A 12,518-nucleotide genomic window follows, 5' to 3' on the forward strand; every position below is an offset into this window, starting at 1 on the left:
GCGGCTCTAGCCCCTTCTCATAGACCCATGTGTTATTAATAGCCGTAGCCAAGCAATACGGACACGGCCCATTTGTGCGCTTAGCGGCTCCATGAGATTGGCCGCATTAGAGAAAACAGTGTTGGCAAACTTACATTTTGTCGTTCCTGTCGATGTATGTTATTCTGGGTCTCGTGCGTCATTATTAACGGTATCATGGTCTTGGCAGTTACTTGATTCTACCCTCTTGGTTGCAGATACCACATGCTTTCAGACGAGGCCAATGACTTGGGTTTCCAGTACTTCCAGCAAGGCGAGAGCTGTGAGGAGCTCTTTCCTGGATGCTCCTTCAGCCCGCTGGCTCACTACCACTGCATGTGGGTAAGTAGACATTGGCAACAGCGGAGAATCAGCAGCAGCAACAGCGGCAGCTGCAGCGTCATGCAGTAGCAGCATTAGCAGTACCATATGCAGCTGCGGGAGCACTATCTGGTGTATGAGCATTGATAACTTCAGCAGTTTTAACAACGTCATCTGCAGCAGGAATGGCAGTAACAGCTGCAGCATCTGTAGCAGCATCCACATCAAAAGTGTTGATTGCAGCTGCAGCAGCTTGTCTGTTATTTGTTTGCTAAGATATCCGTTTAAATGATTCATTGAGCTTATCAATTTTCAACATTCTGTGTTCGTTTTTCTTCACAGAGCCTAAAGCCAGGTATTTACTGTGGTGAGGTTGTCCACACCGGCAGCTCACTCATGAGACCACACTACGAGAAGCACAAGATGAATCCTGAGCTGGAATCCATCCACATCTCAGCAGTCTCCTTCGCAGAAGTTCAAGCTCGGAGCACTCCCAAGACCTCCAACAATCCCGCTTCTGCCACCATATCCACTCCCACACACACCCAGAGCTCTGATCCCAGTGAGGTGCCCGGCTCAACGCCGGCGACTGATCTACTTCCAAGTACTTCTTCCCCAGGGGTGGCGTCAAGTGAGGGCTTCATCACTTGCGAACCCGACGTCTGCACCGTCGAAGACTGCCCTCACAGGGCCAAGCAGCACTACCACTGCACCCGAGGCGATTGCCAGTTTGCCACCGAGAGCCAGGACATGCTGAGAGACCACAAGGTCAACGAGAGTGTCATCTTCCAGAGCTTCCGGCAGATGAGTCGCAAGATGGATTGTCGACGGCCGGGTTGCAAGTACAACCTCCTCAACAAGCATTACCACTGTCTCCATCAGGGATGCAATTTCTCCTTCCTACAGGTTTGTTTTGCTCGATACCATCACACCATAAAAGACAAGATTAGGAACTTTGTGAAATGTCGATTCCCCAATGCTAAAGAAATGTTTTCAGGATATATTTTCTCTAGTTGCTTTAAATGTTTGTTCTTTTCTCTCCATAGATTCAGCAGATGGAAAGTCACGGCCGAAAGCATATGAGACGCATCTATGGTAAACACTTCAACAAACCAGGAGGCTCTCTGATTGGTCCACAGCAGCTTGTCATACCGATGGTATCCGCCAGCTCGGTACCCTTCTCATCAGCGGTGTCCAACCAAATCATGTTCACCAGCGCAGCGCCGATTCTAACGCTGCCCTCCCTGACGCCGAGCGTTGTGCCTGGTATGTCGTCAGCTAACACAGGTATCATGAATGCCGGCAGTCTGGGGTTGATGAGTGTCGGCGGTATGGGAGTGGTCAATCAAGTTGGAGTGCCAATCCAAATGATCACTCCCTCTGTTCCCACAAGTTCCTCCAAGCCGTTGCCCCCGTTCATGATCCCGCTGTCCCCACTAGACGAAGAAGATGTCAACGGTAACCAGCAACAGCCGAGTACCAGCCAGAATTACAACGGCATTGCTCAGCTTAAGTATCAACCGCTAGCACTGAACAGTCACGAGGACGTGTACCCAGCAATGGTGCCGATGCCTCGCAAGAGGTCCTTGAATCTGATAGAGGAGGACCCAGGAGCCCCTTCAGGGTACAAGCGCTACAAACGGGGACCCTTGGATTCCATGATGATGGATCGTTTCCGTCGATTTGACCGCAGTGAGACCTGCGGCGAAGACGGCTGCCAGTTCAACATGACCACGACCCACTACCACTGCCTGCATGAGGATTGCACCTACCGCTTCGCCGGCAAGACCATGATGTACAAGCACGCCCAGCATCACGACCGGGTCAACAGCATCATCCAGCACGACTTCCGACGCTTCAAGGCCAACAACGAGTGCGAACAGGACAGCTGCCCGTACCAGGGCAACAGCACCCACTTCCACTGCCTACGCTGCACCTTCGTCTGTACGGACTCCGGGAAGGTGGCGGTGCATCGCAAGCAGCATGTCAAGACAGACACCATATCGGCGGCGGGTTTCAGGCAGTACAGCAGCGCTGAGCCCTGCGGCTTCGTCGGATGCAAGTACACCTTGCGGTACTCCCATTTCCACTGCACTAGGGATGGATGTGTGCAAGGCGTGATTGGAATGACGCAGATGGAGACCCATAGGAGGAGGCACATGCTCAACGTGCGCGTATAGTGAGTTAGCTGGTACCTGAAGTTCTTGTGCAATCCAAGGTGAAGTCAAATGACTCTAGTCAAAGGTGCATGTGCAGCTGGTTTGTCCAACTGGGTCACAGGTGCACTGCAGGTGCATTGCAGGTGCATCGCAGGTGCATCGCAGGTGCATCGCAGGTGCATCGCAGGTGCATATTGGAAAATCTAATAGCTGCATTTAGTAGCACCCTCCAGCTAATTAAATGCATATGCCATCTAATCTCTGCTGTCAGCAAATCTCTAGTTGTGGCGTGACATCAATGATGGCAATTGAAGTGATACCAGTAACATGTTAATTTTAGTCGATTCCCTACTGCCGTAAAGTTTCATAAAAATATGCATGAAAAGAAGACCTGTGGTAAAAATGATGTCTTCTTTTTTAAATCATGACCTTAAATTAGTGAGGTCATATATGCAAGTAGTTTGTAAAGTTGTAACCCAATAAAAGTTTTTTTTTTTTTTTCCCAAAGAGTGGCAGCTTGATGTACAGTAATACTTACAAACACCACGCGTGTTTGTGTTTCAACACAAAGATTCCAGCAATATGGTTAATTTTGATGTCTATTTGGGGGGGAAAAGAAAAGAACTAAAGTCACAATATATATTTTACGAGAAAAAAAGAATTTTTTTATTTCACAAAACTGCACTAAGCACAACCGTGCTGGTCTTCCTTCTGCACCAAAATTTTATTTTGAAACAACTTTTTGTTTGTTTTAGAACCATCCAAAGTGCCAACCGAAAGGCCTTCCTACAAAAGAAATCGATACCTGCAAATGATAGTGTTCTTGGGAATGTTTATATATCAGAGACAGAAATGTTTTCCATTAATTCTCATTGAAAAACTTATTGAGCAACACTACTTCCTAAAAATCTTGAATAAGTTAAAAAATTAAGATAATACTCGAATGCTGTGATGTCCTTTTTTTCCCTTGATTGTAGCTTTCAATACAAGATTGTACATCCCATGAAACCCACAGATCACATGACAGATACTATGTGTCACGTGACATGTTCACATGGTGTATCACGTGACACCCAACAGAATGATCTGAAAGACATGCATCACATGATGTACAGAAAGTGGTTCGGTCAGATTTGTAAAAAAAAAACCACAAAAAAAACAAGGATGTTGTTGAAATACAAGGAATGAAAAAAGTGTTGTGATTTCATGGTTTACATACTATGTCTATATTATCCTCAATATCTGAATGCTGTTTTACTTCTCGGAGTCTATAAACATAGAGCAATATGTACAAATAAATGTCGTGTGGATGTGAACGGATAACGCTTATCTTAGCAATAATGATGTACAAAAGAATATCAAAAGAAAAAAAAGTAGACGGATTGTAAATAGTGTTAGCTGGACAGAGAGAAACAGTATTAAAAAGAGTGATTCTATTATTTTATTGTCTAATAATCATATCAAAATTAAAAATTAAAATGAAAGAATAATTATCACATTGTATAGGAGAAAAGCCTTTGAGGGCGCAGTCAGACTGGAAGCAATTTTCCCTCAGAAAATATGTTTGAGGGATACGTTTACATTGAACTTAAGCTGTGCGTATTTTCTTTCATTGCTGTGCAAGTTTTCCTGAACTTCATTACAAAAAAAAGAAGCATTATCATAATCCTATTCCGTTGTAGACTATTCATATGTCTTTATCATACATCCCAATGCTACCCAAATATGCTTACATTAAGCATTTTTTCAACGTTGCTAAGCATTATATTTGCTTGCTGCACCAGTTGCTGCACCGGAAGTCATAGAATTTTATTGAAATTGCAAACTTCAAATTAAAAAAAAAGAGTTAAATTCTGCATGTGCAAAGTTTGTGTTACATGAAATAGTTTGATCCCCTTGGAAAAACAAAAACTAAAAAATTACATTTGCTGTAAAAGAGTTCGCCTTATTTGAAACTTAGAAATGCTGTGGTTTAATTGGAAGTTCATAACTTTCTTTTCTGTTTACCAAACACACATATACTTGTTGTCTTTAGAGGTCAAACCTTGACTTTAGGTAAATTGACTCTCAGTGGTTGATGTTCTATGACTATTAAATGTGTCACATTTTCCAGAAAGAATAAAATACTTCTATCTTCATCTATGTAAAAGCAATAACTCTTGTACAAATTGTAAATCTTCTTGAAATCTCTGAATCTAATCATTTCTTTTTATCATCGTCGTCTGTAATTAGTAACTGGAAATTCTATATATTAAAAAAATTCTGTATGATAATCCTCTCTTCCATCTAAGTAATCAATGCAGATTGTTGTGAACTGTCAGCAATCATTGTCTTTGAAACTCTGAGGTCTTTTGTATAACTAACTGTGTCTGTTCATGTTCATACTCTATCAGAGTTATGTAACTATCGTTAATTCACAGCTGTTTCTGTAGTGTAGGAATGTCTTTTGTAGCGTAGTCTTCCTCTCCGTTGTGCAGTTTTATGGTCAATTTTCTTCCAGAACTCCGACAGAATTTATTGGGAGTTGTAAATGGACATTTATTTACAAGTCTTGGAATGTTCAAAATAAATATACACTCTCGTGCATAAGTAGTCTGTGGTTCCTTACACCAAAAAAAGAGACATTTTTGAATGATTAAATTTCCAAATAATCCAAATAATCAAAATCAAATCGTCAGATGGTTGTTGATAATAATGATAGTATACCGTTTCCTGTGGTGGTCACATGTACCTCTATGCAAAGTATTGTGATATTCTCCGTTCCATCGCTTGTAATGAACTATTTTTGTTACCTTAGTCCCCAGGGTGTTTTGTAAATAAAATTAATTCTAATCAATCTTGCATTTATGTAGCACAACAAAATCAAACAACCAAATAAAAACAGGAAATTAATCTTGCTTTCAAATTTAAAAGAAATGAAAGGGTAAGAATCCACCCCTAATACATCAATTTTTGTACAGATGTCAAAGACCTTTCTAAATCAAAGTAGGAAATTTAGTACAAGCATTTGTGCATTTTTTTGTCCGATTTTTGGTCCTATTTGTTGATGTTTGCGATTCAAATTAAGACCTGTTTCCCCAAAAATTTTGATAATCTTTTGAATGCTTCCCAAATGTCAAGGAAAAAAATTAAAGGCTTTTTTTGTTATTGACACTAAAATTTACACTTGATCTTTTTCTTTGTCTGCATTGGATATTATCAGACATAATAACCACGATGCAGTTGTTGTTTTTAAAGATTGTTTATCCATCCAGGGTATTTGTAACAAAAAAAAGAAAGAAGTCAACCAATTAATATTAAAAAAAAATAAAAATCAGTTCCTTGTAGTATTTTTGTACAGTTTATGCTAGATCTCCAAAAAAAAGAAGAAAATTTGATATGTTTTGTAACCTTTTGTGGAAGTTAGTAGGTTAAATAGGTGTAATCTCTGGTTGATTAATTAAAAAAAAATGTCATGGGGGTGTTAAAGTTTGGGGGAAATGTACCGTTTAGAACGTATCAATTTCTGATGTGCGTATGAATGGTTGATCGTTGATGTGAAATCTGAAGAGGGTTGACAAAGATTGTGATAGGTTTCCAAATCTATGGCTACGGCTAGGAACTACACATGCGTCTATGGAAGCGGCTGAAGCCACTTCCCATAGACCCGTGCGTTACTGCTAGCCATAGCCATGTAACGATGTGGCTTTACACTGTCTGATTTTGGTCAATTGAGGGCAGTAGATACTTCAATTGATAGCGTACACACAGATAAGAATTCGTTGAATTTGTAACAGTGCCCTCGTGGTCATTGATGGTCAGTCCCTTAGTCTCTTATTCTACTTTCATATTGTGGGGATTTCATCCAGGAACCCCTTCGAATTGCGCAATCGCCCCACCCTCCACTCCGCCCCCATTTTGGCATCGCGCCAGAAATGTTAACATCTGATATTGTATACCAATTTCAAAAGTTACCAAGTATGCGACGTGATACATGTTCATCATAATTTTATTGCTGTTAAAACAAAGGTAACATTGTGCTTTCATTGGAAGATTTCTGTAGAGCGTAGTCCTTGAAGCGTACGTAAATGGTAGATGCAAGTTCTTATGTTTGTAAAAGTGATAAATCCTAGGATTGTTACAGTGAAAATATATCGTGTTGCTGAAGTTTCCAATGCATGGACGGCGTTCATGGATTTCTTGATCTCCGTTGTATAACTTCATACAGATGTCTTAAATATTGTTTTTGCTATAGAGTGTAATTTATTGTAGGTACGGTCAATGATTTCTGATTTATTTTATAAAGAAAAAAATTGTAAAGTTATGATAGCAGCTTCCGAGAGTTTCTAGTTGTATCGTACTCTATGAATTTGTAAAATATGTAATTTTTTCCCAGTTTCTCGAAAATTGCATGAGTGATCGGAATTAATAGTATATACGAGAGAAATGTCTCTGTAAATTACCATAACCATCACCAATTGGACTGTTGAAGTATGTATTCGGTGGTTTTTTGTTAACTATAATCCATTTTAACTGTGGCGTGTGTGATTTTAATATAGAGGATTTTGTTGTGAACTTCCTCATATTTACCTGTAGTTTATATGTAAATGTACAATACGGCCCACTGTGATTGGTCCGAGCTGTGATGACATCATAGACTGGCTTGTGACCATTGGTGGGATTTATGATGATGTCATCAGTTGCAGATACCAAAACCTGCTGCTATTGGCCAGTTGGGTACTGGGTTCAGAGAACAGGGTTGTGATTGGCTTGAGCTTCACTGATGTCACAATCACTCTGTCAAAATTTCAATCAAGTTTTTACAGTTGTTTAAAAAAAATACATGAAAATCAATTCTTCAATGTTTATCTGATATTGCGCTTGATAAGTTGAGCACATTTTTGTTGGTTTTTGTCTTTTGCCATTAGTGATGTTTCTTGCTCGACAGTCTGATTTTGCTGCCAAAAAAAAGTTAAAATGGCATGGCAGTTGTGATGTTGGTTTGTTGCAGTGCTAGCAGATATTTATCCTTATAATTACAAATTTGACTTTGTTAAAAAAAAGTGTGCAAAACATAAGATGATTTTACAAAGGTGTGCATTCCAGTAGTAGTCAAAAATAGTACGTAAATTTGTAGCCAAATTGTAGTTTATGTATGCAGTGTTGAATGTTTTTAATGTGAATTTTCTGCTTGAAATTTATTTGACAAGTGAGTGGCAATCAAGAAAGGGACACTTTAAAGTAAATATATGTTTCCCGTATCCTTTTTGTAGCAGAATTTGAAAGACTTTTTTTTTCTGTTGATGTGCAAAATTATTTTCTGATTTTTTTTTTACGTGTTGTACAAGTAGTGATGTCAGTACTTTTTTCGATATTTTTCATGTGTGAGACAAGTCTGATACGATTTGATTTAATTTTGATTTTAATTAATTTGATTTGAGTTTGGCAGATTGAGAAACAGATGTTGCACGTGCTGTGTTTACAGTGCCATGCTAGCTCTGTGCATATCAACGTTCGTTAACATATCAAGTCGAAATTAACGCAGTATCGACAAGCTAGCATGACGTTGACAGCACAATTTCAAATTAACAATGGAGTGTTCTGTTTTGATTTGTGAATGAAAAACTGAATTTTTGATTTTTAATTAAAAAATAGAATTTTGGACAAGATTATGTTTTCCTCTGAAAGAACAGTTTTATTTGGTATAAGCTGCACGAAATTGTATCATACAATTATTGTATGCACGTTTAACGCTTCTAGCAAAAAGTTCTGAATTTGTTTTTTAAGAACTTCAAAGCACTTAAAAAAAAAAGTAATACAACTGTATATCTTTCAGAGCTAATCATAATTGATACTTCTCGATTCGATCTATCTCCTATATTTAATTGAATGTCTTCCCAGTCGATTTTTTTAAGTTGAATAAACCATAGAAACCAGAGCGTTCAGTCAGTGTGCAAATTTTTACCATGTCTTCTTATTCAATCCTCCCTCCCTCCGTCTTGAGCCCCGCCCCTTAACGAGTCTATAGACTCTTTGCAGTGTGGCCATGTTGAAATCGCAATGCTTTTGTTCCACAAGGATTTATACGCAATAGTAAACTTTTTTGTACATTTTTTGTTTCTGCATTTAATTAAACTCTGTGACTCGAAAGCCCCAACTTTTTTTGAAAAGCAACTCATCGAACACTCTGCAATATCTCAATGCTACTGTCATTTATGTTCAAAACTTCAATTTACTTCACTTCATATTTTATTTACAATGAACATGTTCAACATTAAAAAATTAAATTAAAGTGTCATCACATAAACAGCAGTATTTACATATATTTCATTCATTTCATCCATAAAGAAATTATTCTCCTTTAATGTTTTATCAAAGTATTTAAAGGCTTCTATAAAAAGAAAAGCAGTTTCTCACCAATCTTATACAACGAAAAAAAAAACATGATGCAAATGGCTGAAGAAAATACACAACACCACAAAAACTATTAAATGCAGAAAAGTGGACGGAATCATTTGCTCTTTTGAAACAGTACTTTGAATTGAAGTACATGTAATCCTTATGTGTGAACTAAAATTTAAGAATTCTTTACGAAGTTTGCCAATTGAAAACATTATTTACGATTTCAACTACAAACCCAAGAAGGTAAAAGAGTAAAACCAGATTTTGGCTATCAATTTCTGATGATTTAAAAATAATTTAGAATAATATTTACACTTTTATGTACACATGATAGACTTTGGTGTTTCGTGACGAGTTCGTGGGGTCATCAACTGGACTTGTTGAAAAAGATCTTGGAGATGATCACAAAGGTATCTACCACAAAAGGGAAGGCACTGTAAAAGACAGAAAGAAAGACGACAGTCAAAATCTTGGTCTACCTCTAATATAATATAATATCGGAGTCTTATATAGCGCACGTATCTACCAACAATGAGGTACTCAAGGCGCTGAAAATTATGTCTATTATTAAAGACAGGTAAATAAAGTTTATGAGAAATATGAGACCCATTATGTAGTACCTTATAATGGTTTACAAGGTACTGCAGCGCATATTGCAGCCACTGCCAGAAACACCGGGGCAAACCCCTTCTTTTAGCGATAAGTGTCATTGGGTTCTTTAATGTGCATTACACAACACACGGGACCTACTGCTTTACGTCCCATCCGAAGGACGAAGCAATAATGGTAAAGTGCCTTGCTTAAGAGCACAAGCACCATGTTCCCACGGTCAGGATTCGAACCCATGTACCACGGCACACGAGTCAAACACCGTAACCATTGGACCACAGCACCCCTCTATTAGAATCTATGTGAAGACTTTGTGGTGAATGCTTTTAAAGGGTTACACTTAAAAGGATCTGGAACAAATGTTGCAACCTGACGCCACTTCAGCGGTTGTGTACAAAGTCTATGGAGAGTCAAGAAAATTTTCTAACAAAATTGGAAATGTTTCTCAGTTCCAGATTCATGTCTTATCATTTTTGCAATGACTGACCTTCATTGCGATGATGAAAAAGTGGCGTCAGGTTGCAACATTTTTTCCGAGAATCCCTTGGAAACTTACCTACAACCAAACATGTACCAATACGTGTTGCAGGGCCAGGCTTCAAGGAGAAAGTAGGACAGGAAAACAGCACCAACTGCATGCGCAGTTATAGCTGGTTGTGATGTTAAGGATTAAGTTACAGACTCTATCCTTGATATAGACGAATCCGGACAAGAGATCACTGTACACTCAGGAGGCCCCCTTCAATGGAGAAACCATTGTGCATGCTATTGTACAAAGCAACTGCCCGTGACAGATTATCTGAACAATAGCTAGCACAATGCTTTCGCCATTGAAGGGGGCCTTAGTGATAGAATTGTTATCATGCTCGGATTTGTCTACAGTCAAACTTCACTGAAAACTGGAAGTTTTTCTTTCGAGTGAAAATACCACCGACGAGGGCCAATTGATGATCATGTGACAAGCACTCAACCAATCAAACTTGCCGAGTACTTTTAAGGATACAGAAGAGGGATTCCATATTGACGAACATGGTGACCCCTGACATGAAGCCGGCGAGCTCCATGGCGATGAAGATGAGTGAGAGAATTAAACCCGCCAGAAATCTGTGGACAAAAAAAAAGAAAAAAGTCACTCCTGCATTTTGATCAAAGTTGGGAAATATCATTACGGCCACAAATTGTGAAGACCAAAAGCCAAACTCACCCAGTGTCGGCACTGTTATAATCGGCTTGTGTGTAGGAACTTGGCAAACAAGCCCTAATATTTGCATCCTGGACAGAAAAAGAAAGGAAGAAATGGGCAAAATTTGATTGGCATATGATTGGGTGAGAACTTTAAATGTATTTTGAAAGAAAGAATGTTATATTATGTACCAAATCTAGTATGAGGGGTCATGAAAGTTTTCCCAGTATTTTGTAACAAAGTTGGAAATAATTCTCAGTCCAACATTCTTGTTTTCTACCATACTGGGGGCACTGCATTATACTTGAAAAATAAATGCATTTTTGCAGTATGTGTTCTTGTTTTGCAGTCAAGAAAGGTCACATATTATTGTGATATTATTATTAGATTTTGGAACAATTTCAATGTTACTGACTTACCCGAGACCACAGAATGGTTATGCTGACCACCATGTGAGCAATGAGGCACAAGAATCTTGCAGGGATCAGGTGTGTGATGCCTGCCATCTTGTAATAACTGCTCTTTAATCTTTCTGTGAAAACACAGTAAAGTTAGTCGGAAAAATTCTGCCAACCGGACACCACTTACCTGCCGCCAAACATCCAAATGTTCACCTTACCTTGTGATTTCAACCAAGAGGAATCCAGGAAAGAGTGGACATGCGAAAAAAAATTGGTAAAAATGTGTTTTTTTAGCACATTTTGCATGCACATGTAGTGCAGATCTGAGTTGAAGCAGCCGGTCAAAACTGATTGAAGTGTCTGGAACAGCGGTACGTTATACGCATGACATCGATAACCATGACGTCGCATGAGACGTCGCATGAGCCGGCCAATGATAGTGCAATACGTCATTATGAATATTTATTTTCTCATGAATATTTAGTTTATTTCAATGGATACTTCAAATACGTCCAAAGATTGATCATTGCAACAGCGATCGTGCGCGGCCTAGCGGTTAAGAGACTCGTGTATCAAGCAAGCGTCCGAGGTTCGAATCTCAATGAAGTGAGAGACTGATTGATAAATAGAAATTAAGGAAAGGAGGCGGTGAGAGTAGAGGAGGGAAAGTGGAGGGAATAACCATAAAAGAGGTAACTTTTGGCGCTAGAAAATTAATTGAAAAAAGTGGTGTCCGGTTGGCAGAATTTTTCCAGTTAGTCACAATATAATAACATAATTATTTCGTAAGCCTATGATTAAATTAGTAAATCTATCAAAATAGAATTTCAAACAAAACAGATTGGCAAAGGTGTCTTGTTCAGTAAATTCTCCATTTTTGTGTTTCATTACTTCAATAATAACATGAATAAGATCTGGTTGATATAAGTACTGAAACAAATCAAAATATAACGCTTATTGTGCTGAGTTGGGCAAAAAAGATTCGCCCTACAAAAATTCGTCTGTATTCCCCGCCATATTCCCTGACGTCTATCACAGAAATCAGTAACATTGTTGAAACAGTCTGGTGCCCAGTGCACAATCACTCAGAATTAACCCTTCCATTACTGTCCATTATAAACCATTTCTTCGGGTATAAGTCGCGACTGTAAGCACCAAAAGAAGAGTCGATTGGAACTCGAAACCTATGTCAAAAATTCGTAATCATTCAAAGTTAAAATACTTACAATTTTCCAAGAATTCAACGCCGTCGTCTACAACACAATTTCACAAGTTGGAATGTAACTCGAAAATGGCGGACGATTGTTTTGGACCAGGAGAATCGACACATTAGGGGAGAAAACATAAAATGAACATCAAAATTCTTTTTCATGGCCAACTTGTATGATAATTTCTTGCACAAAATAATATTTCTATCATTAAATTTTGTTTTTTTGTTTTTTAATA

General features: G+C 38.7%; 2 protein-coding genes across 6 annotated transcripts in view; one reads left to right on the plus strand and one right to left on the minus strand.

The window, feature by feature from the left end:
- Positions 1-8,415, plus strand: part of LOC119744375 (zinc finger protein castor homolog 1-like) — a 68,604-nt gene extending 60,189 nt beyond the window's left edge. For all 3 annotated transcript variants that reach the window (XM_038220274.1, XM_038220276.1, XM_038220275.1), the window contains 3 exons: positions 237-360; positions 682-1,245; positions 1,386-8,415. In XM_038220274.1, coding sequence (XP_038076202.1) covers positions 237-360; positions 682-1,245; positions 1,386-2,519 — 1,822 coding nt within the window. In that variant the 3' untranslated portion in view covers positions 2,520-8,415. The remainder of the gene's footprint in view (positions 1-236; positions 361-681; positions 1,246-1,385) is intronic.
- Positions 8,147-12,421, minus strand: LOC119744377 (transmembrane protein 107-like). Of its 3 annotated transcripts, none has more exons than XM_038220278.1 (7): positions 12,299-12,421; positions 11,091-11,203; positions 10,693-10,760; positions 10,492-10,592; positions 10,045-10,138; positions 9,626-9,628; positions 8,147-9,313 (listed from the first exon to the last, which is right to left on the minus strand). In XM_038220278.1, the coding sequence occupies exons 2-7, from the start codon at positions 11,175-11,177 to the stop codon at positions 9,247-9,249; spliced, it is 420 nt and encodes a 139-aa protein (XP_038076206.1). In that variant the 5' UTR covers positions 11,178-11,203; positions 12,299-12,421; the 3' UTR covers positions 8,147-9,246. The 3 variants fall into 3 exon arrangements, with proteins under 3 accessions (XP_038076206.1, XP_038076207.1, XP_038076208.1); XM_038220279.1 differs by having other exon boundaries at positions 12,295-12,390; XM_038220280.1 differs by having other exon boundaries at positions 11,091-11,216; positions 12,299-12,387.
- Positions 12,422-12,518: the final 97 nt, after the last annotated feature.

The sequence above is a fragment of the Patiria miniata genome, unplaced genomic scaffold (assembly GCF_015706575.1).
Source record: "Patiria miniata isolate m_02_andy unplaced genomic scaffold, ASM1570657v1 HiC_scaffold_7, whole genome shotgun sequence".
NCBI classification, from domain to species: domain Eukaryota; kingdom Metazoa; phylum Echinodermata; class Asteroidea; order Valvatida; family Asterinidae; genus Patiria; species Patiria miniata.